This window comes from Carettochelys insculpta, chromosome 6 (assembly GCF_033958435.1).
Source record: "Carettochelys insculpta isolate YL-2023 chromosome 6, ASM3395843v1, whole genome shotgun sequence".
Lineage (NCBI taxonomy): Eukaryota > Metazoa > Chordata > Testudines > Carettochelyidae > Carettochelys > Carettochelys insculpta.
Genome location: NC_134142.1, coordinates 122793080 through 122815816, shown reverse-complemented (window position 1 = coordinate 122815816; position 22737 = coordinate 122793080). Strand labels below are relative to the sequence as shown.

At 58.4% G+C, this 22737-nt stretch overlaps 1 protein-coding gene across 1 annotated transcript; it reads left to right on the top strand.

Annotated features, from left to right (window-relative positions):
• The first annotated feature begins 1589 nt into the window (after positions 1-1589).
• LOC142015181 (uncharacterized) lies at positions 1590-22469 on the top strand. Its single transcript, XM_074998596.1, has 9 exons — positions 1590-3474; positions 3830-3940; positions 5594-5667; positions 5850-5976; positions 6519-6635; positions 7147-7706; positions 12557-12642; positions 15335-15495; positions 17016-22469. The coding sequence occupies exons 1-9, from the start codon at positions 1755-1757 to the stop codon at positions 18674-18676; spliced, it is 4617 nt and encodes a 1538-aa protein (XP_074854697.1). The 5' UTR covers positions 1590-1754; the 3' UTR covers positions 18677-22469.
• Positions 22470-22737: the final 268 nt, after the last annotated feature.

Genomic DNA, 22737 nt, shown 5'->3' with positions numbered 1-22737 from the left:
AAGGCACAGAGCTACCTCTGGGCACTGGCATGAGAAGACTTGCAGTGGAGGCTGGCGTTGCCGGACCCAGCCAGCCCCCACGTGAGACTCCCCCAAGGGCTTTCTCTCCCTCCAGTGCTTTCCATTCACATCTTACCCACGCACCCCAATTGTGGCTGGCAAGGCCAGGGCTCCCTCTGCAGTGAATTTTTTGGCTCTCAGCCCTGGGCACTTGTCCATAGGCACTGACCAGCCTTTGCCAACAGCGAGGCAGGACAGGCTGAAAGAGACTCCAGCATCCCCCCACCTTAACCAGCCCCCTGGCCTGGGTGCTGGAGGAAACCGATTCTAGCAAACCTGAGGTACCAGCTGCCCATAATGGGGAGCTGCGGCGGAAACACCACCATAGCAACGCGCCCGAACCTGGCTGGAGCCCCAGGGCGGCTCAGCGGGAGTTGAACCTGCGACCTCGGGATGGAGCAGAGCGACCCCCGGAATAGTGACCCTGGGGGCCACCACCGAGCCACGTACAGAAACGTTGGGCGCACAGCCAAGTAGCCCCTGCAGTCCCCACGGGCCTGAGACGAGCCCTGTGTGCTGCGGGAGTGGGTCTGGCGGCGGCGGATGGCTGTGGGGAGGGGGTTAAAGGTTGCACCTGATCAGAGACTGAAAGCGGGGGCGGGCACTGGGCCTGAAAAAATGATGCCTGGGCCTTGGACGGGGACACCCCGCTGGCCGTGTGAGCCCCAGCGCTGCCCCTGCCGCAGGCATGGGGTTGTACTGAGCTTGCCCAGCCAGTGCTGAAATGCAGCCAGCTCTGGGGTGCGGCGCAGGGCGGTTTGTACCGGGATCCCCTGGCTCAGGCTGAAATGCAGCCAGCTCTGGGGTGCGGCGCAGGGCTCTGACACAGGCGCGCGGCGCGCGGGAGCTGCGTCGGGTTTAGCGGGTTAAAACCATAGAGCTGCCCGCGCTGGGGAAGAGGAGGAGGCAGCTCCGAAAGCAACTTCCTGCTGCACAGCGCATTGGCCGCTGCGGGCTGAGCGCCCCGGGGCACGTGGGCTGGGGAGCGCCGGAGCCGGGTTGGTAGCGAGCGCCCGGCCAGGCCCGGTGCAGCAGCTGGCAGGGGCCGCGGGAGGGGTTGAGGGCATCGCGGGGGGGGACGGCAGAGGCTGTGGGGTGGGAGGGACGGAGGGAGGGTGGCTGACAGCACTGGGGGGCGGAGGGCCCGGCGGGGGACAGTAGGGGCTGTGGGGTGAGAGGGACAGGGTGGGGACGGCAGGGGCTGTGGGGTGGGTGGGAGGGAGAGAGGGAGGGGAGCTGACGGCGCTGAGGGGGCCCAGGGTGGGGATGGCAGGGGCTGTTGGGTGGGAGAGAGTGGGACCCGTGGAGCTGTACTGGGGGCAGCACCCGCCACCCAGCCTGCTGTAGTCTCCTCTAACCCCAGGCTGCTGGCTCCCGAGAGGCGGGTTCCTCCAGCCAGCCGGGTGCCTGTGGCAGGCAGGGGGCTCTGGGATCCTGGTACGTGTGGCTCTCTGCAGACGACTCTGAGCAGTTCCTGGCCTGCTCGGTCTCTGCTGACTGCTGTCTTCAGCCGTCTCCAGGGCCTGTCGTTGGATGGCGCAGCCGGGCAGCTGCACTGAACCCATTGCTGATGGCCTGTGCCAGAATGAGATGGAGGAAAACACTCCCGTGGCAGCAGAGAACCAGTCTCTGGCTGGGTGCACAGAGGATCCCAAAGTGCAGCAGGAAATGGGTAACCAGTGGGGCACTGGGTGATGCAGACACCAGCTTGTCGGCCTCCTGAGCCGTCCTTACAGCCAACTCCTTTCCGTAATGGAGAGGTGCAGAGCGCATGGGGTCACTTGGGGCTGCCGGGCCCCTTCTCTCCCCTCTGGGAAAGGGTCGGAGAGGGGGGGTTTGCTTCCCGCCTGTCAGGTTTTCTGCTCCCTTTGCAGGGAATGCCCCCTGCCTGGATTCTCTCTCTCTCTCCTCCCGCAGGCGCCAGGCCGGAGGAGGAAATTCCGCCCTGGGAAGCCCCCGCAGGAACAGAGCCTCATGGGGCATCCCGCAGCCCTGAGCTGGAGGAGGCTGGTGCGCCAGGCCAGCAGAGGCGGGCGAAGCGAGAAGGCGAGGGGGCCCTGCCAGGCCGGGCCACCCGCGAGGGGCCCATCATCTGCGGGGCCTGCGGGAAGAGCTTCGCCAAGGACTCGGAGTTCATCAAGCACGAGCGCACCCACACGGGCGAGCGGCCCTACCAGTGCCCCGACTGTGGGAAGGGCTTCACCAACAGCTCCAACCTCCTGCGCCACCAGCGCATCCACAGCGGCGCCCGGCCCTACCCCTGTGCCCAGTGCGGGAAGAGCTTCCGCCACAAGGAGCACCTGACCCGCCACGCCCGCGGCCATGCCGCGGAGAAACCCCACGTTTGCGCCCGCTGCGGGGAGGCCTGCGGCACCCGCGCCGACCTGCTGCGGCACCAGAGCGCCCACGCCGGGGAGCTGCCCTTCAAGTGCCCCGAGTGCGGGCGGCACTTCGGGGAGGCGGCGGCCCTGGCAGGCCACGCGGCGACCCACGGCGGGAAGCCCCACGTCTGCCCCGAGTGCGGGAAGGGCTTCCGGCGCGGCTCCTCGCTGCGGGAGCACCAGCGGGTGCACACCGGCGAGCGCCCCTACGGCTGCCCCCAGTGTGGCAAGGGCTTCAGCCAGCGCTCCTCCCTGGTGCTGCACCGGCGCACCCACACCGGCGAGCGGCCCTACGTCTGCGGCGACTGCGGGCGCAGCTTCAGCGTCAGCTCGGCCCTCATCACCCACCAGCGCCTGCACACCGGCGAGCGCCCCTTCCCCTGCCCCGAGTGCCAGAAGCGCTTCAGCGACCGCAAGGCCCTCAAGCGCCACCAGCGGGTGCACACGGGGGAGCGGCCCTACCGCTGCGCCGACTGCGGCAAGGGCTTCAGCCAGAGCTCGGCGCTGGCCACCCACCAGCGCATCCACACCGGGGAGACGCCCTACGGCTGCGGGGCCTGCGGCAAGCGCTTTGGGGACCTCTCAGCCCTCAAGCGGCACGAGCGCATCCACACCGGGGAGCGGCCCTACCGCTGCGCCCAGTGTGGCAAGGCCTTCAAGCACAGCTCAGCCTTGGCCCAGCACGGCCGCACCCACACGGGGGAGAAACCTTACGTCTGTGCTCAGTGCGGCAAGGCCTTCTCCCAGGGCTCCACCCTCATCCAGCACCAGCGGGTGCACACAGGCGAGCGCCCCTACCCCTGCCCACAGTGCGGGCGGAGCTTTTCCCAGGGCTCCGCCCTCACGCAGCACCAGCGCACCCACGCCAAGGAGAGTGACCCGCTGATGGGGCCCGGCGGGGCCCGGCTCTACCGCGACCCCTTCGTGCAGCCGCGGGACGAGGACGAGGAGGACGGGGTGGGGGAGGTGCTGGTGCTGCCTCCTGGGACGTGGGATGCAGAGCTGGACTTGCAGGTCAAAGAGGAGCCGGAGTGCTACTGAGCGGGCAGAAGGAGGGGGCATGGCTGGATTTGGGTGTCACGGAGAATAGGGGAGAGCCTGAGTCACTTCTGAACCAGGATCTCCTCTGCACTGGAGCTGGGGGCACCCCCCTCCACTCAACAGGGATCATTAACTTTTGCAGGCCCAGCCTGTGCTGTCACTCCCTGGCTCTCACCCTCTCTGTGCCTTGTCTCTACCCCTGCCCCTCTCCCGGGGCTGGTAATGCTCCCCACGAGGTCAAAGAGATGGGCTGATGTGTATGCCCTTTGACCCTCAAGACTCCCCGGCTGGTCTGAGTTGTGATGGGCGCAAGGACTTTTTTTAATCTGTTGTCTCTTTCTACTTCTGTTTGAGCACAATAAACCCCCAGTACCTCCCTCACACCCAGTCTGTGGCAGCTCTGCGGGGGCAGCAGCTGGGGCACACCGCTGGCACGCAGAGGGCTGCAGGTTGGAAAGGTGAGGGCAGTGGGGTGTGGGACTTGGTGTGTATTTAATGAGTTGGGTCCTGGATCGGGAATTAGGACTCCTGGGTTCTATCTCCACCCTTGGAAAGGGAAGAGACCGGGAGCCAGTGGTTGGAACAAGGGGTCTGGGAGATAAGATTCCTGATTCCTAGCCAGGTCTATGAAAGAGGAGGGGCCCAAAAGGGGGAGTTTCCCCATCTGTAGCACAGTGTTGTTGCTAATTAAGGCTGTGGTAAAGCACTGAGCTCTGGGGATGGCTGATGCGCTGTGAGGGCCAGGGGCTCAACTCTTTGTATTACAATAGCACCACAGCGGGCCTCAGTCAGGGGGCAGGGCCACAGGGTGCTGCTCACCCATCTCCACACTCTGATTCAGCGCCAGGGCTGAAGCTTGAGTCCCTCCTGATTGTGCAGTTTTCCCCATTGAATACCCCAGAACTTTTGGGTCTCAACGTTCCAGCCCCAACAGCCATGGAATCCTCAGGCCCCCAGCATTCTGTTCCTAGCTGCTGCGGAACTTTGGGGTTCCCAATGTTACCCCCTCACGCCTCCACTACCATGGAACTCTGCATTCCCAACATTCCATACCCAGCTGCCATGGAATCCTCAGGCTCCCAGTATTCTGCCCCGGCTCCACAGAACCCTTGGACTCCCAGTATTCCCCACCCAGTGCCACTTTCAAGCACCTTGTAATCTTCCATGTCTGCCATGTTCATCCTGCTGCTGCACCCAGGCTGGCTCTAACGTTCACGGCAAAGGCCTGTCTCCCATGCCTGCTCAGCCTGTGTTCCTTACCACCACTCGGGGGCATTGGGGTCAGAGTTGATATAGGGGTGAGCGCTCCCTTCTAACCCTCAGCCCACCTCCCTGCTACACAGCAACACTTGGCACAGTGTTGTGATACCGGGGAGAGATGAAGGAAGCCCAGGGGCTGTGGGGTGGGAGCGTGGGACGCTGGCAGAAGTGGGGGCTGGGGCTGGGGGGTGGGAGTGTGGGACGGTCGCGGGGCTAGGGGCTGCGGGACTGAGGGCAGGGGGGAGGACAGACCACACGCAAAAGCTTCATTCATTCCCTGGCTCCGGGGCAGGCGATTGGTTCCGGCTGGTGTGACGTCACCCAAGATGGAACCCCCCGAGCTCCGAGCTGGGGCGCGCGGCGTCAGACGCCTGCCCTGGGTCGCGGCCCGCGGGCCTTCCCCGGCGCTCCCCGGACCAGCCGCTGCCGGAGCTGTGGGACATGGGTACTGGGGGCGCTGGGCCGGGCGGGGAGCGCCCCGCAGAGTTGGAGGCAGCAGAAGCGGGCGCTAAGGAGCCGGGCACCAGCGGTGCCTGGGACAAGCCGGGAGTGTCCCGAGCCCGCCCAGAGCCCCGCTTAGGAGTTGCCAGCAGGGCTCCTATGCCCCGGGGTCGGGGGATGTCCCCGCAACTGCCCACGTGCTCCAGGATGACCCCAGCAGGGCCCTCTGGCTGCTCTGCGAGCCATGGGTCTCCGAGAGAGCGACCTGCTGTAAAAGGGGCAATACACCCCTCTGTGGGGCTAGGCCAGCCATGGGTCTCCAGCAGAGGGACCCCTGCTCCAAAGGGCGCCGTACACACCCCTGTGGGGCTGGGCCCTGGCCTCTGACCTGGCCCCCGTCCTCTTCGCAGATTGGCCTGTCCTGGGTAAGAGGGGGAGCTGCTTGGCCTGGGAGCTGGCGGTGGGCGCTGCAGCTGGCTGGCAGGTGAGATGCACAGTAGGATGTGCAAGCAGTTAATGAGACGATCACTTCACCTTCCCCCAGGGTCCTGCTGTACACCCCTCTTTGGGCTCATCCTGCGGTGCCCCTTGCTGCCTGACCTCTGACCCAGCACCGGGGCTGTGGCCAGAGCAGTGGGAGCTGAGCAAGGTCTGTTCTGGTTCCAGGTGCTGGTGGTGTTCGAGGAGGTGGCCGTGTATTTCTCACGGGAGGAGTGGGAGCTCCTGGACGTAGGGCAGCGGCAGCTGTATGGGGACATCATGCAGGAGAATTACCAGACTCTGATCTCACTGGGTGAGATGCTGCTGCCCCTTGGGGCTCGGGGCTTATGGAGCAGGGAGCCGCTGATGCACCCAGAACAGCTCAGCCCAGGCCTCGTCCCCAGCCCTGTAGATTGCTGGGGCATTTGCCTTGCCCCAAATCACACAGGAGAGACCGTCACCCCCATCACCCCTCATTGGAAGGGGATTCACAGGGGTAGTTTGAGCCCTGCCCCAGGGCTCTCTAGGTGGCTGCATTTCCTTACTCCTGTTCGCACAGGCACCAAGTCGCTATACGCCCTCCTAAGGCTGGCTGTGCGCCCAGCTGTGGTTCTGCTTCTGCAGAGCTAGGAGCAGCCCAGCGTGTCCCTGAGCCTTTTGGCTCCTTGCTGTGTGTGGAGTTTCCTGACTCCCCTACAGGGGCACAGCCTGTCCCTCGGCACCGCCCTGCCCCAATAGGCCTGTGAATATCTCCATACAGAGAACAGGGCCGGGGTTACCACGCAGGCACATTCTGTGCACTGAACCCTCTCAGGGACTTCACCTAGCTCATCTCACCTGTTTCCTCCTCCCAAGCAGGATTCCCTGTCCCTGACAGGGCTGTGATCTCTCAGATGGTGCGAGGGGAACAGCTGAGGGTAACTAACCTCAAAGGCTCCAAGGGAAAGGGGATCCTGAGAGGCACCCGCCCAGGTGAGGAATGAGCAACACTGACTGGGAGACTCTCCAGGAATGAGTAGAAAAGCTGGGATCTCAGGATAACCCCTGAGAGCCCCCCCCACTTCTAAGCACCAGCTTCCTGGCTCTAGGAGACCCTGTGGGTGTGTCAGGTTGCTGTTACAGGAGAGGTTCCTTGAGTTGCGGGGACAGGACCCCAATACCAGCTAGGAGGCTAGGTTAGGTGCTGCTCTCTTCTGGCCTTAGAATCTCTTGAGGCTACGCATTTTGCACCTTGGCAGCATTCCCTGTGATCTGTGCACTTGTGCGGCTGCTTAGAAGAGATTCAAATGTCCTCCAGCTGATCAGCAGAGCGCACACAGCTGGGTTTTTGTTTCTAGGTGTGGTGCACATTTTCACCTGCCTCAGTGCACATAAAATTATTCCACACATAGAAACAATGTGCATACGGATGGCAAAGATTAGAGGGAACACTGAACCTTGGTAAAATTATGACTCCAAGCTGGATTCTCTGTCTATCTCCCAGCAGGTGCCAGGACAGAGAAGGAGAATTCCCAGCAGCGAAGTCCTGTGGGAGCAAAGCTGAATGGGCTATCCCAGAGGTCTGGCGACAGCCAGGGATGGCTGTGGGGAGCGGAGGAGTCATGGCGCAGGAGGGCAGGGCCCATCAGCTGCGGGGGTTGTGGGAAAAGCTTCACAAAGAACTCAGAGTTGATCAAACACCAGCGTACGCACACAGGTGAGAGACCCTACCAGTGCCCCAATTGTGGGAGGGGCTTCGCCATCCGCTCCAGCTTGGATCGCCACCAGCGCGTCCATACTGGTGAGCGGCCCTTCCCCTGCACCCACTGCAGGAAGAGCTTCAAGCTCAGCTCGGCTCTGAGCCGGCACCGGCGTGTCCATGCTCAGGAGGGGCCCTGTTTCTGTGTTGAGTGCGGCAGGGGCATCCGACACAGTGCTATGCTGACCTGGCACCAGACTGAGCACCTGAACCACAGAGACCCCACCAACGGGCCTGTGGGGGCAAGGGTCTACAAGGATGCCTTTGTCCAGGCCCAGGACCTCGAGCAGGAGGTTGATGGGATGTGAGCTGCTGAGCCTGTGGAAGAGGAGAGTGGGTGATGGGATTGTCACAAGGGTCATGGATCTGGGCAGGAGGCAGCGGGATGAGAAGAGAGCAGCTGGCAGGAAGGCAAGGATGGAAGCTGTAGTCACTGGATCTAAGACCTGGAGCAGGACAGGGAGACAGTGTGGTCTAATGCAGAGGTTGTTCCCGAGGTACAGCCAGTCGCCTGGAGATGTGCCTAGTCTGACCACAGGCACTAGCAAAGTCAGGACAACAACTAAAGTCTCATACAGGCAGAGTGAGGAAGCAAAGCGTTCTTCAGGAATAATGGGCCACATTTGTATTTTTATGTCTGATTTTGTAGGCAGGCCAGCTGTAAGTGGAGGTGAAACTTGGGAGCCTGCAAGACAAATCAGACTCCTGAACCAGGTGCAGGAGTCTGGAAAGGTTGAGAACCTCTGATGGAGTGGACAGAGCTTGGGGGTGCTCTTCCTAGCTCAGCCGCCGGCTTGCTGGGTGATCTAAGGCAACTCACAGCTGACCCGGTGCCTCAGTTTCCCCACATGAAGAAGGGGGATAATCATACGGCTTTTTTTTGTAAAGTTCCTTGAGCTCTTATGATAGAAAGCACTAGTTGAGAGCTGAGCACAGTTGTTATGGCTGAAACAAAATCACTTAAACTTTATTTTGATGGACTATTTGGGGTTTTGACATTTTTCCATTAAAAGTATTCGTATTCCATGGATCGTTTTTTCCCTTTGGCTAAAGAAACTGATTCCTGAAAACAGAAACATTTCAGCCAGAAACAAATGTTTGGATGTGTGTATATGTGCCCTCGTGTTTCCTGAGAGTTGTGGTTTGGTTGTACTCTCTGAACTATATCCCCCGCGATGCCTCACCTCCCATCTCCTGACAGCTATCGTAGTACATCCTGGGAGATGTAGTCCAAGCAGGTAGGCCAGCTTTGGGAAGAGAATGGAAGCACAAGGCAAGGAAACGACAACTCCCTTGAAGCATTTCCAAATTTAATTTTTGGGGGGTGGGGGAGTTGGCTGAAATTATCCCATCTTTTGCTGAACCCAACCTTCACAAAATTTTAATTGAAAATTGCAGGCAAGAGTTCCCCGCAACTGCATCCAAATTTTTTTGGGGGTGGGGTGCACCAGACCCAGGAACATTTCCAGCTAGCTCTATCCACGGTTCCCTTTGGTCTGAGCTAATGGGACAGGCCTGTCAGCTGGGAGGCAGTAGTGTAACCTGTTGGTGAGTGCATCCCTGGTGCAGGAAGGCTAGGAGTCTCCTACAACCCTCGTTAAAAGGGGTTTGGTCTTCAGCTTGAGCTAAGGCCCTTTATGCTTTAGCTCAGTGGGTAGAGCATCAGCCTTGTAAACCCAGAGTTCTGAGTTCAGCCCTTGAGAGGGCCTTTTCAGGGTCTGGGGCAAGTTAAAAAAAACAAATCAGTCTGGGATGGTGCTGAGTCCTGCTGTGGGGGCCTGGGACTGGACTCAGTAACCTCTTAAGGTCCCTTCCAGTTCAACGATCTGAGCTCTGCCTAAGATGATAGGATATCTTGAGGTACTTGTTCAGCCCTGTGTGCTAAGGCTGTGACATTGGCAGCCGTGTTGTGTGCATAAGCCACAAAGCAGTCGATGGAGGAGAAAATGAGGTGGAGAATCACATCTGCTCTCAAGGTGCCAACTGGCCCCGAAGGAGGTTCATTTCCCCCTTGCTCAGTAGTAACCATTAACCCCCCCACCCCCATGCTGATCCTTGGCTCTCAGCAAGGCACTCCCCATGGTCTGCTCTCCTATTCCTTGTCTTATTTAACCTGTGCGGGCAGGGCCTGGCTCTGACTGTGTCCGTGCAGCACCTGGCACAATGGAGGCCTGATAATCTGGCGGGGGTCTTTGCAGTGCCTGGCACATGGGGGGGGGGCCCAGTCTCAGTGGGTGTCTGTGCTGCACCTAGCACAGTCAGAGCCCTGGTCTCCAGTGGTATGAGCACAATGGAAGCCCTGATCCCAGCAAAGACCCTTTGCACTAGTCATATAAATAACAAATCCCAAATCCGTCCGCATCTTTGAATGCTGGAGCCTTCCTCAGCCAGGTCCCCAGCATGGCTTTGCATCGGCTGTGTCTAGAGAGGAATAAGCGAATGCTGTTATTTAATTTAGTGCTTGTTTATCTGTTCCTTGTTATCCTTTAAGAATCTCTGGGTCAGTTGGAGCTTGGCTCGGGGTGTGGCTGTGCCAGATCTGCAGAGGAGGGGTTACTAACTCTCTGGCTTGAGGTATGCAAGTTTCCAACTTTCTTAAACAGAGAAAAAGGGTGGGATAAGCTGAGTCTGGAAGGCACTGTAGCCCACTGGGGAAGTCAGGACTCCTGCGTTCATCTGTCCCAGCTCTGGCAAGGTGGGGTGGAAGGGAGGTCTAGCTGATTAGAGTAGGCAGTCAGGACCTGTGAGCATTTTGGCTCTGACATGCTGTATTAAAATATAAATCTCTTCTGCTTGTATTTCACTTGCTTCATTTGTAAACTGAGGTTAAGACCAATTTTCCACCATACGGCGATTTGGGATCTTTGGCTGAAACATTCTGTAGCTTTGTAAAATAAATCTCTGTATCTAAGTGTTATGTTGTCCTAATTTTAAAACCCCACGGCAGTTCAGTGCGCCTAACTCACTGGTGCTGAATGCAATAGAAGTACAGGTTGCATCTCTCTAGACTGGCACTCTAGGGACCTGACTGGTGCTGAACAAAAGAATTTACTTGACCATGGGAGGTCAATATTGTCTAGCACCATTACCAACCTTTCCAATGCTAACTGGGCTCTGAGAAGACATTATAGGTAAATTACAGCTAAATAACAGCACAGAACATGGAGAGCCAAGACTGGTAGCTGGAAACAAACTTTTTGCTTTGATGTCAGCATTTTGGAGGGGGGAAGAAATTCCTGTCTCCCACAGGCACTGCAGAGGGTTTCAGGATGGGCTGGTCCATGAAATGAAGCAGCCAGGCTATTGTTATCAAGGCACCAGCCTTGGGGAGGCAGTAATAGGACTTCAAAAACAACCACTTTCCAGACCCATGTTTAAGCTCAGCATGAAAGCTGGAACTGCATCAATATGACAAAAAAGCCACTGGCTGCAGGTCCCTGTAGACCCCTCACCCCATTGGGGTCAGCACTGACTGCCAGGGCAGAGCGGCTCCCAGAGTCCCCCTCCCCACAGGAGTTAGTAAGAGCTAAGTGGTGGGTTTAGAGTAGCGGGGCAAACTGAAACCTAAGCTCGGCCCTGACTGTGCCCCCAGTTGTCATTGCCAAATGGGGTGCCCCGCCCCCCAGGCAGCACTCGCCCCTGCTAAGGGGGGGCGGGATTCTCCCCACCCCCACTTAGTGGAGCCTAAGGTACCGCCCGCTGGGAAACGGCACATGCACGTGGGACGCCGGCGATCCCGCGGCGGGTTCGGGAGCTGCCGGTGGTGGGGGCGGGGCGGGGATCCCGCGGTGGGGGCTGGTTCGGGAGCTGCTGGCGGAGGGGGCGGGGCGGGGATCCCGCGGTGGGGGCTGGTTCGGCAGCGGGCGGGGCGGGGCGGGGCGCCGCTCGCGGTCGCTGGGGGCGGAGGCGGCCGAGCCGAGCCGAGGCCGGAAGCGGAGCGCTGGGGACGCAATAAGCCGGGCACCTTCCTGGGCCGGCCTGGCTGAGAGTCCCGCCCTGCAACTCTGTCCGCTAGGCCCGGCCCGGCCCGCCGGGAGCCGGTGCCCTGAGTGGGGCGGGGGTCCCAGCCGGGGAGCGGCAGTCGGGCGAGTATGGAGGGGCACCGGCAGAGCTGGGGGAGGGGCCGGGCTGGAGTAGCGGGGCTGTGGGGCAGGGCGGGGGCGCACTGGCAGAGCTGGGGGAGGGGTCGGAGCCGGGCTGGGGTAGCGGGGCTGTGGGGCAGGGCGGGGGCGCACTGGCAGAGCTGGGGGAGGGGCCGGGCTGGGGTAGCGGGGCTGTGGGGCAGGGCGGGGGCGCACTGGCAGAGCTGGGGGAGGGGTCGGGGCCGGGCTGGGGTAGCGGGGCTGTGGGGCAGGGCGGGGGCGCACCGGCAGAGCTGGGGGAGGGGTCGGGGCCGGGCTGGGGTAGCGGGGCTGTGGGGCAGGGCGGGGGCGCACTGGCAGAGCTGGGGGAGGGGTCGGGGCCGGGCTGGGGTAGCGGGGCTGTGGGGCAGGGCGGGGGCGCACTGGCAGAGCTGGGGGAGGGGTCGGAGCCGGGCTGGGGTAGCGGGGCTGTGGGGCAGGGCGGGGGCGCACTGGCAGAGCTGGGGGAGGGGCCGGGCTGGGGTAGCGGGGCTGTGGGGCAGGGCGGGGGCGCACCGGCAGAGCTGGGGGAGGGGCCGGGCTGGGGTAGCGGGGCTGTGGGGCAGGGCGGGGGCGCACTGGCAGAGCTGGGGGAGGGGTCGGGGCCGGGCTGGGGTAGCGGGGCTGTGGGGCAGGGCGGGGGCGCACTGGCAGAGCTGGGGGAGGGGCCGGGCTGGAGTAGCGGGGCTGTGGGGTGGAGCAGCACTGGCGGAATCAGTGGGGGAGCTGCCAGGTGTCCTGTGTCCAGCCTGTTTCCCCCTCCCCGTCCAGACGGTCCCTGGCCGGAGCCGTGCATGGGGGCTGGGAGGTCTCAGCAGGTGGGGCTGCACCTCCCCCACAGAGGAGCTCCCGGGGGAGGGGGAGCGGGAGCGGCTCCCCAAGTGGCTGGAGCTTGGAGGCTGCTCAAGAGGCTGATCTGGTTCCCGGCCAGGCCTGCTCCATGTGGGAACACGGAAGGGTTCTGGCCCTGGGGTACAACCCCAGAGGTGCCCTGACTTAGCTGGGTCTGGTCTCTGACCCTGGTTCCCTTCCAGATCTGCTCCAGCTGCCCAGCCCGCATGAGGAGGGCAGTGATGGAGGGCAGCAGCCCCTGCCCTGACTCCTTGTGCCCAGCTGCCAGGTGAGCTCTTACCCTGCCATGTTCCTGGCGCAGCTGGCCTACCAAGCCCTCCCTTCCCTTCTCCTCCATTTCTACTGCTTATATCCTCTTTATGCCCTAGCCGCAGGGTTCCCCTCCCCAAGGGAGGACAGAGACTTGTCACAGGTGCGGGAGGTCATATAAGGACACGTTCACCCGCAAGGCGACTGATTTCCTTCTCTCACGCCACTGAGATGCACTGGTTGCACACTGGTGCTTTTAGAACATGGGCCTGACCCACAAAGGATTGGTTTCAGTTCCAGCCTGCTCTGGGGAGCCTTGGCATTTCAGCTCCAGCTGTAGCTGCGTGTGCACCTTACGTCCTGCAGCTCCCTGGTGTGTTGGCTAAGACGGTGACCCTCAGAGCCTGGGAAAATGAGGCCAGTGCCTGCCAGACTCCTGTCTCCCTCCTGCTGCTGGGAATGTGCTGAGTATTCCTCAGGCCTGGGTGTGAAGATAGGGGGAGGGTGTGGGGCAGCACAGTGGGCCAGCAAAAATGATGGTGGGTTTGGAACAGCTGCCATGTGAGGAGAGATTCAAAAGTCTGGGGCTTTTCGGCTTAGAAAAGAGGAGACTAAGGGGGTGGGGTGAGGGCAGGGGGAGGCCAGAGGTCTATAAAATCATGACTGATGGGGAGAATGTAAATCAGGAAAAGTTATTTATTTGTTCCCCATAACATAAGAATTAGGGGTCACCAATGGCAGCAGATATAAAACAAAAGGAAGTATTTCTTTACGCGACAGGCAGTCAACCTGTGGGAATCCTGGCCAGAGGATGTTGTGACGACCAGGATTTTAACAGGTTTCAGAGAAGAGCTGGATAAATTCATGGAGGATCAGTCTGTAATGGGCTATTGGCCAGGATGGGCAGCAATGGTGTCCCTAGCCTCTGTTTGTCAGAAGCTGGGGATGGGTTACCGGGAAGGAATCCCTTGATTATCTGTTCTGGTCATTTCCTCTGGGGCATCTGGCATTGATAGACCCTTGGTCTGACCCAGTCTGGCTGGTCTAATGTTTAGGGGAGTAAAGGTAGTGCAGTGAAAGGGCGAGAGGGACCATCAGTTGGCACGAGGGGTGCCCTGAAGGAGACAGACTTCCGGGGTGGGTGGGCAGACAGTCAGGCAGATGTACACAAGCGTGTGTTGCCCAACTCCTACAATCCTTTGTGTCCTCAGAGCATGGAGGTTGAGAAGCAGTGAGGTGGGGATCAGCTCTTCAGAAGGTCTCCCTGTGCCTGCCAACGTGACCTCCCTGACTGGGAAGAGCTCACAAGAGGCAGCTGGAGTTGTTTAGTTTTTCCCCACCTCGCTTAGAATGGGCAGGTTTGGTACCAGGAAGGGGTTGGCAAGGACCGTAGGATGTAGAGAGAGACAAGGTGCACTGGGGTGTCTCACCACTTTCCCTCAGGTTTCACTCCTACTTTGCCACCTTGGAAAGGCCTGGGCAGTCTGAATGAAACCATCTCCCCTGAGTTCCCCAGGGGTTGGACCAGAGGATGGGAACAGTCTCTTGGGTGTGGCTCTTTGCTCCCTGTTGTGGGAGCGTATCTCTTCTCTTCCTTTCCCACCTCAGCCCACTTCACAGTGGCTTCTTTCTTCCCAAACCCATCTCCTTTCCAAAACAGACGCCAGGGGGACCGCTCGCTGCTTCACCACCAGCTTTCAGCTCTGCTCCTTCTGGCTGATGCCCTGCCTTCGTGCAGGGCAGGGAGTTGGTACCATGGGTTCTGACGGGGCCCTGTGTTGCTCCAGGTGCTAGTGATGTTCAAGGAGGTGGCCATATGCTTCTCCCAGGAAGAGTGGAATGAGCTGGATGAAGGGCAGAGGCAGCTCTGTGGGGCATCTTACATGAGGGTTCTGACACCCTGCCCTCGCTGGGTGAGGAGCTGCTACTTCTCGAGGGCTTGGCACAGCGGGGCATGGGTGTGGCACTGCATATTGAACTGCCCTGGGCAGCTGCTCTGGGTTGTCTCCGGTCTTGGAAGGGCCTCAAGTCAGTTAGCAAGTTTTCAAATGGCTTCCTAGTTTGAGCTGGCTTGAGCCACAGCCTGTGCGTGGGTCTCCTTGACTCTCGGCTAGGGCAGCACCCATCTCTCCCCGCTGGCATTTCACTGCTGAATGGGCAGAGCTGTCTCAGTTTGGGGCAGCCACCCCCAGCCTTGCGGTTTCTGGGCCACCCCACGCTCACTGGCAGTAATGGGAAGTGGAGCAACATGGCCCCAGCCTGCTCCCCCAGCGCCCAGCCGTGTCACTCAGGGGAGGTGGCTTGGGAGCAGGGTTCCCTCTAATTCTTTCCCTCTGGGGTGGAATGCATTTTATTATGTGCACCAAGGCATGTGCGGATGTGCACCTCCAATAGAAACACACGTAGGCCGCTGTGGGTGCTTAGCTAATCAGCTGGGCAGCACCTGAATCTCTCCTGGGTGTCTGCCCATGTGCGCAGCTGACAGGGATCACTGCTTGGGGTGGAAGAAGTAGGATGGGGGTGGGGAGGGGCGGAGCAGGGCTTGGGAGAAGGAGTGGGGACGGGGACAGGGACAGGGACAGGGACAGGGGGTTGAGGAAGGTGTCCTGGGTGCCATGAACTTCCCCCCTCTTGGATACTGTGTTCCCCCCAGGCAGAGAATATGACCAAGGTTAAAGTCCAGGAGTGTTCCCCAGATGAAGCCCTCCCAGGAGATGTCACACAGCACCAGCTTCCTCGGTTGCTTCCCTGTCCGCAGGATTCTCCAGCCCTGACCTGGCTGTGATCCCCTGCATGGAGCCGGGGGAGCTGCTGAGTGTCCCAGATCTCCAGGTCTCCGAGGAGAAGGAGATCTCGCAAGGTGCCTGCACAGGTGAGGAGTGAGTGATGCTGACTCACCGCCTGCCCGGGAGAGCAGGGGGAAGCGGAGCCACGGGCAGCCCCTCCATTCTGTCCCCTCTCAGACAGACTCAGGGGCAGCCAGGTTAGTCGGCAGCTTCACGATTCACACTCAGTCCTGGGGCACCTTAGGGACTAACACATTTATTGGGGCAGGAGCTGGTGTGGGTAAAAGATAGATTTGGAGTAGAAAATAGAATCCAGTTTATGTAGCAGGGAAGGTGGGGGCAGGAAGTTACCTGTCACTAGGATCTTCTGTGCATTACATGGGCCATTTCTCCACCTTTGATGTTTGCACGAATGAGACGCATCACATTTAATTTGCTTCATTCTCTGGGCCTGCTAGTGACCGGTAACTTTTCCCCTCTGCTGTTGTATAAACCCTGGATTCTGTTTTTCCTCTTCATCTCCATGGGAGGAGGTGGGGTTTGCCCATGGAAGCTCAGAAGCTAATAAATGTGGTAGTCTCTAAAGATGTGTTTACACGGCATAGATACAGTGAACTCTTTCATCTCCAGCACTCCGTCATCAGGGACTCTCAAATAACCGCCATTGTCACCAGAAGTCAATTTTAGTTAAATGTTCCATAAGTACAGTAGAATGAAAGTAAGAACAGCAAATACAGGCAAGTTTACAGTGTACAATACCTTTGTTGGGAAATACTCTGCTTATGTTTTTGTTTCTTAGTAGCTAACCTTGTTTTTCATCAGTGTTATGCATGGCTAGGTATTCCTCTCTATTTTCCAGAATATTTGAATATCCAGCAACCTCCCAGTCTGGGGCTGCTGGATATGAAAGAGTTTCCTGTACTTTGGGATGCTGAGGTATCCCAAAATAGTAACCTGGTATCTAGAAAGCGCACCTGGTATTTTGAAATATATAAAAATGTATGGAAAGGACCTTGGGAGGTCACCAAGCAAGCACCGTCTGTGACGGTTGCTTTTTAAAAATCTATTTGCCCCAGATCCCTAACTGGCCCCCTTCAAGGATTGAGCTCACAACCCTGAGGTTAGCAGGCTAATGCTCAAATCACTGAGCTATCCCTATCCCCCATATACAGGGTTTACTCAAAATAGCGCTGCACTTTGAAATCTGGTGCTGTGTAGCCAGTATCGCATCCCAAAATAGCTATTTCAAAATTGACTCAAATACGATACACAATTTACATGCTGAAATTTGCATTTCTTATTTCGAGCAGGGGCAGGGTGCAGACGTAGCCTAGGGTGCCCCAGGGCTGCTTGTCTGTCTTATCTCAGTATTGTCCCCGCGGCTGGTGTCACTCCCAGCTCTGCCCGGCCCTCCCCTCTGTCTGTCTCTGAGCGCTCAGCTGGGCCACTGGAGCAGAACTGGCCCTTTTTTCTCCCCTTGGGGGCTTGAGGCGATAATCCTGCCCACCGGGTTTGCTGCTCAGCGACAACCCCCTTTGCTGCGCTGCTGCCCACCTCTACGTGCACGCACAGGGAACAAGCCCTAGTTGGATCCTCTCTCTCCCAGCAGGCGGCGGGACGGAGAGCAATGAGGAGGAGAATCCCCAGCAGGAAGGGCCCCTGGGAGAGATGCTACACATGCTGCCCGAGAGCCCTGAGCGGGGAGAGGTATTGGAGAACCAGGGTGAGGAGGAGCTGGGGTGGGAGAAGGCCCCGGTTAAACCCACTTCCCCGGCCCAGCCCAGCCGAGTGAGCCGCATCGTCTGTGGGGACTGTGGGAAGAGCTTTGGGAAGAGCCACGACCTCCGCAAGCACCAGCGGGTGCACACGGGCGAGAAGCCCTACAGCTGCCCCGACTGCGGGCGCAGCTTCGCCTTCCGCTCCACCCTCCGCAAACACCAGCACATCCACAGCGGCGCCCGGCCCTACCCCTGCACCCAGTGTGGGAAGAGCTTCCGCCAGCAGGGCCACCTGACCCGCCACGCCCGCGGCCACGCCGGGCTCAAGCCCCACCTTTGCACCCGCTGTGGGGCGGCCTGCGGCACCCGGGCCGGCCTGCTCCGGCACCAGAGCGCCCACGCCGGGGAGCTGCCCTACCGGTGCACGGTTTGCGGCCGGCGCTTCGGGGAGGTGGCTGCCCTGGTGGCGCACCTGGTGGCGCACCCCGGGGAGCAGCCCCACACCTGCCCCGAGTGCGGGAAGGGCTTCCGGCGCGGCTCCTCGCTGACGGAGCACCGACGGCTGCACACCGGGGAGAAGCCCCACGTCTGCCCCCAGTGCGGGGAGAGCTTCATGCGCCGTGCCGCCTTCAACGACCACGTCCGGGGCCACTCGGGGGTGCAGCCCAACCTCTGCGGCGTCTGCGGCAAGAGCTTCACCAAGCGGCACTCGCTGCTGCAGCACCAGCGCTCCCACACCGGGGAGAAGCCGCACCAGTGCCCCGACTGCCCCAAGCGCTTCGTGGCCAGCTCGGCCCTGGTGCAGCACCGGCGCACCCACACCGGGGAGACGCCCTACCGCTGCGAGGACTGCGGGCGCAGCTTCAGCCAGCGCTCGGTGCTGACCACCCACCGGCGCCTGCACACGGGCGAGCGGCCCTACACCTGCGCCCAGTGCGGCAAGGGCTTCAGCCAGAGCTCGGCGCTGACCCAGCACCGCCGCACCCACACGGGTGAGTCGCCCTACGCCTGCGCCCAGTGCGGGCGCAACTTCAGCGGCATGTCGGCCCTCAAGCGGCACCACCGCACCCACACCGGCGAGCGGCCCTTCTGCTGCGCCCACTGCGGCAAGGGTTTCAAGCAGAGCTCCACGCTGGTGCAGCACACCCGCATCCACACGCAGGAGAGGCCCTTCTCCTGCGCCCGCTGCGGCAAGAGCTTCAGCCAGCGCTCCGCTCTCGCCAAGCACCAGCGGACTCACGCCAAGGGGGGCGCTGGCTCCCCCGAGGCTGTGGGGATGCGGTTCTACCGGGACCCCTTTGTGCGGCCCGGGGAGGATGGCCCTGAGCCCGAGGACGTGCTGGTGCTCCCACCGGGGACGTGGGACTCTGAGCTGTCCCCAGAGGTGAAGGAAGAGCCAGAGACACTCCTGCAGGTGAAGCAGGAGCCGGGGACACCTCTGTGTATTCAAGACGGGCCCTGTCGGGTTAAAGAGGAGCAGCCGGAGCTGCCCCATGGAATTGAAGAGGAGCCAGCACCCCCTTTGCAGATTAAAGAGGAGCCTGAATGAAGGTTTGGGGGCAGGGCTGGAGCAAATGTTTGAACATCAAATGGGGGGTGGGAATTCAGTGTGGTGAGGCCCCTTCACCCTGAAACCTGAGGAGAAGATGAAGGGGTCAGAGCCCGAGAGGATGGAATGAAAACAAAACACACGTTTTATGACAGGAACACGTGAAGGGCTGTTAGGTTCTGCTTCTCAGTGGTCCCGGGGATGCCCCCTCCCTGGAGTTAGAGGGTGTGGTGTCCTGGGCTGGGTTAGTTCCCCTGTCCCCTGCGTGGCAAGGATCATTAACCCCTCCTAGGCCCTGCTCCGCTCGCCCATCGTGGTAGAGCTGTAGTAGTTTTAGCTTTGGTACCAGAAACCAAGGCTGCTGCACCACCCTGGCCTAGATGAGAGTGAAATGATGCTCTTCAGCCAGGGTTCGCTTTCCCCTTCCTTCCTTCCTGGTCAATAAATAGTATCTTGGTGGTGGTGAATTCTTCTCTGTACATGGTAGCCCCTAGGAATCCCACTCCTGCACCCAGACCAGCGCTGGCCAGCCTAGGCTAGTGCATGGGCCAGGTGAGTGGCCCTTCAGCTGAGGGTACGTGTGCATTTACTGGAAGATCAACCAGCTCAGGACAGCTAGTGGAGATGTTACATCAGACCATCAGGGCTTGACAGTGGACTCTCGTACTCCTCGTTCTCAGGAGAAATAAGAGAGTCAATGGGAGAGTTTTTCCTCTCAGCCTCCTTCTGTGGGGACAGCCAGAAAGATCAGTCTTGGGCACGTTGATTCCAGCTATGCAATTGTAGCTGGAATTGTGTATCTAAGATTGTCTAATATCGAAGAGCCGCTTTCAGGTCGAGTGTAGACCGGCCCACGGTGGGCTGCAAGGTTGTCACAGCCAAGACAGCCTTGGGCTAGGGTGGGTGTACCCAGAATTTGTGGGGTTTGCCCATTGGCTCGGTCCCTCCCGTACCATCCGTGCCTGTGTCCCTGTCCCTTCACGCTCCTGCATCTCCCCTGCTCTTTTCACTCTCTGCTCCTCCCCCGCCCCTGGGGCCAGGGTTTGTGGGTTGATTAAAATCCTGGTGAAGTCGGTGGGAAGACTCCCACGGGCTTTAGACCAGCTCGTTAATTTATTTGAATCTTTGTTCCCAAATTGTAAAATGGGGATCCTCAAAGTTCTCCCTGTATCTCCTCACACTATGAGCCTTTTTGGGCAGGGACTGTCTCTCGCTGTGTCTGCTGCATCCTGTAGTCCACCCTGTGATTAGATGTGAACAAAGTACTGTTGTGGAACCTTTCTGGGATGGGAAGGAAGTCTCCTCTTGGGGTGTTGGTCGCTGGGAAGTTCGGATGCTCAGACCTCTGTAGGATTGATGTGGCAGCAAAACTTTTCCCCTGTGCTGAAGATTTGTATAAGGCACTGAAGAGGTAACTCCTGGAGAGGTCAGGAATTCCCTGTGGTTCCCTACAAACACCCATAATCATTATGAGCTCCTTCTCTCTCTGAGTAGTGTTGAAAAGCACCCAAATCTGAGAGCACCATCTGTCCAGCTTGTCTGGGAGCAGTCCTGCTGGTCCTTAGTGGCCTGTTGAGCTCACACATCCCTGACCCAGAGGTTTTTAAGTCCCTGCTTGACAAAGCCCTGGCTGGGATGATTTAGCTGGCATTGGCCCTGCTTTGAGCAGGGGGTTGGACTTGATGACCTCCTGAGGGCTCTTCCAGCCCTATGATCTCTCCCAAGCCTAGAGACTGTGAATCATCTCAAACTCTCTGGGAGCAGGGGAAGGGGCAGAGAGAGTCAGCAAGATCCAGGAGATTGGAGGGAGGGGGTCCCCCTGGGCCGAGTACAGGTATTAAGTAGGGCTGTCAGTTAACACCTACGGGTCAGAATTGACAGCCCTACTTTACGCTTTGCAGTGCCTGACGCTGTTGCAATCCAAAGCAGAGATTCAACTACAGCCGCAGAGATGGCTTTGGATTCCCTTAGACCACTTAAATGCTAATTTTGTAAACTGACTTGCAGCACATTTGCTCAGCCCAGCTGCACTTTACCACCCATAACAAAACATTTGTGTGTTGACTGGAAGGTAATTTGCTCAGTGCTGGGGGAGGAGTAGAGGGGGAAAAGGTGGAGGTGCTGGAATTAGCTCTTGGAAGACTGTTGGCTTGCAGAAAGGTAGCCATGTCAATACTTCAGCGAAGGTACACTATATTGTCCAGAGAGCTAGAGAGAGCTCTCAATAAACAAGTTTATGATTAGATTTTGTAAAAGGCCTGGAGCGTACCAATATCCCAAGTAATGAGGGCTAGTGGAATGTCATGCTTCAGGTCACAGGCTGGCAGTTCCCAAGTCTCAGGTAGGAATTACCCTTACTCCTGTTGTCACATATTGCACCAGGTTCATGTTGTTCATTTTCCCGTGTCAGAAACTGGCCTCTGCCGGCACAATACCTAATACAATGCTGGTCCTGCCATGAGAATGGCTCTTGTGAATGCCTTTTCCCTGTCCTAGGATGCTGCATGGGTCTACGTTAGCAGATATCATTGCAGAACTGGCACTTATAGGAAATCCTGCTCACATTGGGCAAAATTGCATGCTGCACATCCTGCCATATTGCTAATCCCAAGCATGCAAAAATGGGGAGATATGATTTGCAAATCAGGAGATTTGTAGAAAAATAAAGTGGTGGTTCTGTTTGCTTTCTGGGTTCTGGGCCTTTAGGGTTCCCATGTTCAAGTTTTTTTCTCTGTGACCATAATGGCTAATTTAAAAAAAAAGTATTTAACCGTGTGATTAATCACGATTAATTTTTTAATCCTTTGTCAGTCATAGAAAGACCATTCTCTTAGACTGTTTCTTTGAGTGGGTGAGGGGTTCTGTGTGCTATCACATTTCCCCATATCAGGATCCTGTATCCCCGCTCCATGCCAAGGGCTCTGCCCCCCTCTTGCCAGGGAAATCCAGCTTCCTGCTCTGATGAGTTCCACAACACAATGTGATGACCATTCCCACACTGTTTACAAGCGAGCACACAGAAAGCACAATAAGGGCTTGCGAGACACCCACTACATCTGCAAGAGATGCAGCAAGGACTGTCACTCTCATGTGGGTCTTCATAGTCACAATAGACGCTGTAAATGAAGTCCTCAATGGAAACTATAAAGGGCGCGATCCATAGTCTGTGCAGACTGAAGGATGCCTACTACTACAGGTATGTGCCTGTTCCCACACAGGATGTGCTCTACTGGAAGTGTTCCAATCTAGACCAGGGACCTTTCTGGAAGAGATGTTTTAGGCCAGTGGCTCTCAACTTTTCCAGCCTGTTGTATCCCTTTCAGGAATCTGATTTGTTTTGTGTACCCTCAAGCTTCACCTCACTTAAAAAACGTCTTGCTTATAAAATAAGGCATAAAAATACAGAAGTGTTACAGGACACCAATACTCCAAAACTGGCTGACTTTCTCATTTGATCATGTAACACTTGTACTTACATTTCAATAACAACAAGCTGTCCTGTGGCTCCTTAGAGACTAACAATTAGCTCATGAGCTTTTGTGGATAAAGTCAACATCAGATGAGACAGACATCTGATGATGTGGGTTTTACCCACGACAACTCATGACCTAATACATTTGTCGGTCTCTAAGGCTATGTCTACACATAAGCTGAATGTAATTTGAAATAATGCACTATTGTAGTTTGTGGTATCCTTTACATCTGGAGAAGTGGGTCTGTGCCACGAAAGCTCATCACCTAATAAATTATTCTGTTAGTCTTTAAAGTGCTCCATGACTGCCTTTGTGTTACAATCGAGCCCTGGTTGAGAACCAGGGCTTCCGACAGCCGCAAGTGATTGGGCCTATTACAGAGGTCACTAGGTGAGATTCCCCGGCCTGTGCTCTGCAGGAGATCAGCGTGGCTCCAGGAATCCTTCCCTTACTCCCTTCACCGGCCTCTTCTTCTACCTTCTCTTCCCAGAGCCGACTGGCCCCTGCGCCCACATCCTCCCGTCTCCTCTTCGCCCCCTCTGCCCGACAGTGGGGCTGGTGATTCGCTCTCTGCCTGCGGGAGCCCAA

Bases quoted from the DNA above. Each gene is read 5' to 3' on its own strand.
- LOC142015181 (XM_074998596.1), top strand. From the start codon at position 1,755: ATGCAGACACCAGCTTGTCGGCCTCCTGAGCCGTCCTTACAGCCAACT. The intron at 3,941-5,593 runs GTGAGGGCAGTG...TCCTCTTCGCAG, and splicing joins GAGGGCTGCAGGTTGGAAAG to ATTGGCCTGTCCTGGGTAAG. The intron at 5,977-6,518 runs GTGAGATGCTGC...CCTCCTCCCAAG, and splicing joins CCAGACTCTGATCTCACTGG to CAGGATTCCCTGTCCCTGAC.